The sequence below is a fragment of the Cebus imitator genome, unplaced genomic scaffold (genome assembly GCF_001604975.1).
Source record: "Cebus imitator isolate Cc_AM_T3 unplaced genomic scaffold, Cebus_imitator-1.0 Scaffold316, whole genome shotgun sequence".
Classification (NCBI taxonomy): domain Eukaryota; kingdom Metazoa; phylum Chordata; class Mammalia; order Primates; family Cebidae; genus Cebus; species Cebus imitator.
This window is the reverse complement of record NW_016107631.1, coordinates 269,947-273,884: the sequence shown is the minus strand read 5'-3', so window position 1 is coordinate 273,884 and position 3,938 is coordinate 269,947. Positions and strand designations below refer to the sequence as shown.

Below are 3,938 nucleotides of genomic sequence, written 5' to 3'. Positions count from 1 at the left end.
AAAAGAGAGGGAGCGTCCTGGTGTGGTGGCTCATGGCTGTAATTGAAGCACTTTGGGAGGCTGCGGTGGGAGGATCATCTGAGATAAAGAGTTCAGGACCAGCCTGACCAACATGGTGAAACCCTGTTTCTACTAAAAATACAAAAATTAGCTGGGGGTGGTAAAATTTTAGTGGGAACCTGTAATCCTAGCCACTTGGGCTGCTGAGGCAGGAGAACTGCTTGAACCCAGAAGGAGGAGGTTACAGTGAGCTGAGATTGTGCCACTGCACTCTAGCCTGGGCAACAAGAGCGAAAATCCTTCTCAAAAAAAAAAAAAAAAAAGAAGGCCAGGCGCAGTGGCTCACGCCTGTAATCTTAGCACTTCGGGAGGCTGAGGTCAGTGGATCACCTGAGGTCAGGAGTTCAAGACCAGCCTGACCATCATGGTGAAACCCCATCTTAAAAAAAAAAGAGAGACACAGGGCCTTGTTCAGCCTTCTAAGTAGCTGGGACTACAGACACATGCCACCATATTCAGTTTTTTTTTTTTTTGTAGAGACAGGGTCTTGCTTTGTTGCCCAGGCTGCTCTCTAACTCCTGCCTCAAGCGATCCTCTGGCCTAGGCCTCTCAAAGTGCTGGAATTACAGGTATGAGCCACCGCATCCAACCCATTGATTTTGATACAAATTACTGATCTAGGCCAGGTGTGGTGCCCAGACCAACCTGGGCAACATAGTGAGATACTGGCTATAGGAAAAAAATTTAAAAATTAGTTGTGTGGTACATCCATGTAGTTCCAGCCGCTCAGGAGGCTGAGGTAAGAGGATCCCTTGAGTACAGGAGTTCAAATGTGCAGTGAGCTATGATCACGCCACTACACTCCAGCCTGTTGACAGAGCTGAAATTAGATCTCAAAACAAAACAGAAACAAAACAACAAATTACTGATCTAGAAAAATGTCCTTCATCTTACAGAGATTAAAAACTAAGACATAACTAGATTAACTAATTTTCTCATGGTCACAGAGCAAACTTATGGTAGACGTATACTGGAAAATTCAAGGTGCATGTCTCTCAGCTAAAGGCTCTTCCTAGAAGTTGTTCCTTATTCACACCAATTATACTGCAGCCAAGTCTGGCCCTGAAGTACTCCCTCCAGCATAGCAATCCTGCACTCCAGGGGATTCCTCATTAAAAAATGTCTAAGTGGCCGGGCGCGGTGGCTCAAGCCTGTAATCCCAGCACTTTGGGAGGCCGAGGCGGGTGGATCACGAGGTCAAGAGATCGAGACCATCCTGGTCAACATGGTGAAACCCCGTCTCTACTAAAAATACAAAAAAATTAGCTGGGCATGGTGGTGCGTGCCTGTAATCCCAGCTACTCAGGAGGCTGAGGCAGGAGAATTGCCTGAACCCGGGAGGCGGAGGTTGCGGTGAGCCGAGATCGCACCATTGCACTCCAGCCTGGGTAGCAAGAGTGAAACTCCGTCTAAAAAAAAAAAAAAAAATGTCTAAGTCCTTGCCTCTAATTAGCCAGCCGACCTCTTCTCTGTGGCTTATAGCAGACCCTACCAGCCCCATCCAAGCCTATCAGTTCCATCAGGTTTCCCCAAGAATTACTTCAGTTAACAGGAGCACAGTTCTTCCTAGATTTGAATAAGAGTCACTCCTCGCCTTTTCCACTCCAGGTCCTTACCTGACGGCTCTGCAGCGACTTGCAGGCAGACAGAAACTCCTGGGTCCGATCCCGGCAGGACATGGTGTCGGGAGGGGGAGGGATGAGGGCCACTGGGGGGGGCAGAGGGGCGATGTCGCTGCTGCTACTGCCAGCAGTTGCAGGGGACAGGACCTGTGTCTTTGAGAGACCCAGGTAGACACCCTGATCCGTGTTCTTAGACCCGTAGCGTTTCCGCGGGATCATTGAGACGCATAACCTCGCACTGTTGTGGAGGGGAGAGTGTCATTCCCCAGGCAGCTTCTTTTCCCAAACTCCCCCGCCCCGCCCCAGTCAACAAATCCTCGAGCCCCTTCTGCACGTTTTAAAGACTTTCGCGCCCAAGGCGCCTGCAGATCCTGGAACAGGCCCGCAGCGGAAAGGGCCCTGATTTTCCCCTGGCCCAAGTCGAACCCTCCTCAGACTCTTCTTCCAACTTTGCTCTCCCGGCCAAAACGCGGGCCGAGGGCCCTAAAGCAGAGACAGGGCCTGAGCCAAGTCCTGTGGCCCTGAGACTCCGGCCTGGCCCGTGTAACTGCCTCGGGCCCTACCCAGCCCTTTTGTATCTGCGGTTTCCTTCAGCCAGGGAGAGCGGGTGACGGACCTCCAGGGAGGGACACACTTCGGTGGGCGGAGGGGGAACCTGCGGGTGTTTATTTGAAACAGGAAGTCCCACCCCCCCGCCCAAGGTCCGCCTTCTGGAAGACTTCAACCACTCATTAGCTAAGGCCGACGTCTCTTTCAACAGAGGCTTTCCTGATTGGACGGCAAGGAATTCGCTCACCGGGAGCCGGGCCGGCAGGACTTGCCCGCTCGCCCCTAGTTCCCTTCCCCCCGCCAGTCGTCGCCCCCATAAAACCACTGCCCCGGAGCTGACACGGCGTCCAGACGCCCTCTTAGAGCGAATCTTACCTCCCCTCTGCCGCCTGCCACCGCCGCCACTGCCAATCTCCCCGGACGTCACCGCCTCCTCCCTGGGAACCTAAGCCGCCGAAACCCGACCAAAGACTGGAAGCGGCCACGTCACCCACACGTAGCCCCACCCCCGGTGACGAGGGGGCGGTCCCACACGTTTTCGAGCCCTGTCCGAGAGACACGCCCCTCACCAAACGCAAGAGCAACCCCACCACCCCATTGGCTAAGATACCACCATGACCCCGCCCCTGAAGACAACAGCCGGAGCCCAGGGGGCTGGGCCCGCCTCCGGGGAGCAGCCTTAAAGAGCCAGCCGCCAGGTGGTGTCCGCGCCCAGTCCCCAGAATGGTCTTGCAGGTCCACGTTAGAAATTTTATTCTCTGGACATTCGAGCGGACCAAGAGCGGGTCTGGAGTCATCCCTTCTCCGGCTCCGCCTGGTTGCCTTCTCGAATCGGAGTCTCCTTCTTCCGAACCACGTCTGATTGCCTCTTGCTTGACCGCGAGCCCCGACGACTGAACATGGATAGCCGCCGCCACAGCACAGTGATCAGAAGGCTTTCGTTCGACTTGTGATTCCGGTGGTCTGGGGAGTCGGTATTTTCGGCGCCTGAGGGGACGACGAGGCCTCTGAGCTCAGTCCTACCCTCAGGAAGCCGCCTCTCCCGCTCCCTGGGCCCTCTTCGTTTATATGTGGCCTCATCTTCCCCGAGGTCCGCGGACCCTTCTTCCTGCTCATCAGACATCTGAAAGTCCTTGTCTTGGCAGCAGCCCATGGCACCGCGCGGCCCCGGACTCCGTGCCACCCACGACAGCCTGCCTGGCTCCAGGCCTGGCTTTGTGACGTCAGATATCCCATCGCCCCAGCTCAGGGAGCCCCCACCCCAAGCTACCCCTCATTCCTTTCTCCCATCACAAAAGGCTCAGGGTCATAGTGGGTGTTTAGCTGTTTATTTACAAACTGGGCACAGAGGCGTTAGGGGCTGGTGGACCCAGGCCGCTTCTTCTTTCTCCGTCTGGTTTGGAGAGCTCCTTGGGTCTGCTCCAAATCCGAGAGCTTCCGCTTGGCAGCTGCCTCCAAAGATGCCCAAAGTTCATCTGTCTCTGTGTCTTCTAGGGGCACCTTGTTGGCTTCTTGAGGTTCTTGGGGCTCATCCTGGTGAGTTGGAAGAAAGCTTCAGAGTCAAGGGGGGCTGGGCACAGTGGCTCCCACCTGTAATCTCAGCACTTTCGGAGGCCAAAGCAGGAGGATTGTTTGAGCCCAGGACTTAGGGACCAGACTGGGTAACATAAGGAGACCCCGTCTCCACAAAAAGAAGTTTAAAAAAAA

At 54.8% G+C, this 3,938-nt stretch overlaps 3 protein-coding genes across 5 annotated transcripts in view; all 3 read right to left on the bottom strand.

Moving 5' to 3' along the window:
- The window catches only part of STX5 (syntaxin 5), a 27,390-nt gene extending 24,626 nt beyond the window's left edge, over positions 1 to 2,764 (bottom strand). The window contains exons 1-2 of one of the 2 annotated variants that reach the window (XM_017503815.2): positions 2,607 to 2,764; positions 1,677 to 1,920 (exon numbers count right to left, since the gene is read on the bottom strand). In XM_017503815.2, the coding sequence (XP_017359304.1) occupies positions 1,677 to 1,901 (225 nt within the window). In that variant the 5' untranslated portion in view covers positions 1,902 to 1,920; positions 2,607 to 2,764. The remainder of the gene's footprint in view (positions 1 to 1,676; positions 1,921 to 2,606) is intronic. The other variant, XM_037729672.1, reaches the window with a different exon arrangement.
- A 260-nt stretch (positions 2,765 to 3,024) lies between these two features.
- On the bottom strand, positions 3,025 to 3,497 carry LOC119467661 (testis-expressed protein 54-like). The gene is made up of 2 exons (XM_037729712.1): positions 3,312 to 3,497; positions 3,025 to 3,218 (listed from the first exon to the last, which is right to left on the bottom strand). The coding sequence occupies exons 1-2, from the start codon at positions 3,382 to 3,384 to the stop codon at positions 3,025 to 3,027; spliced, it is 267 nt and encodes an 88-aa protein (XP_037585640.1). The 5' UTR covers positions 3,385 to 3,497.
- A 45-nt stretch (positions 3,498 to 3,542) lies between these two features.
- Positions 3,543 to 3,938, bottom strand: part of WDR74 (WD repeat domain 74) — an 8,075-nt gene continuing 7,679 nt past the window's right edge. Inside the window, exon 11 of one of the 2 annotated variants that reach the window (XM_017503808.2) lies at positions 3,543 to 3,764. In XM_017503808.2, the coding sequence (XP_017359297.1) occupies positions 3,585 to 3,764 (180 nt within the window). In that variant the 3' untranslated portion in view covers positions 3,543 to 3,584. The remainder of the gene's footprint in view (positions 3,765 to 3,938) is intronic. The other variant, XM_017503809.2, reaches the window with a different exon arrangement.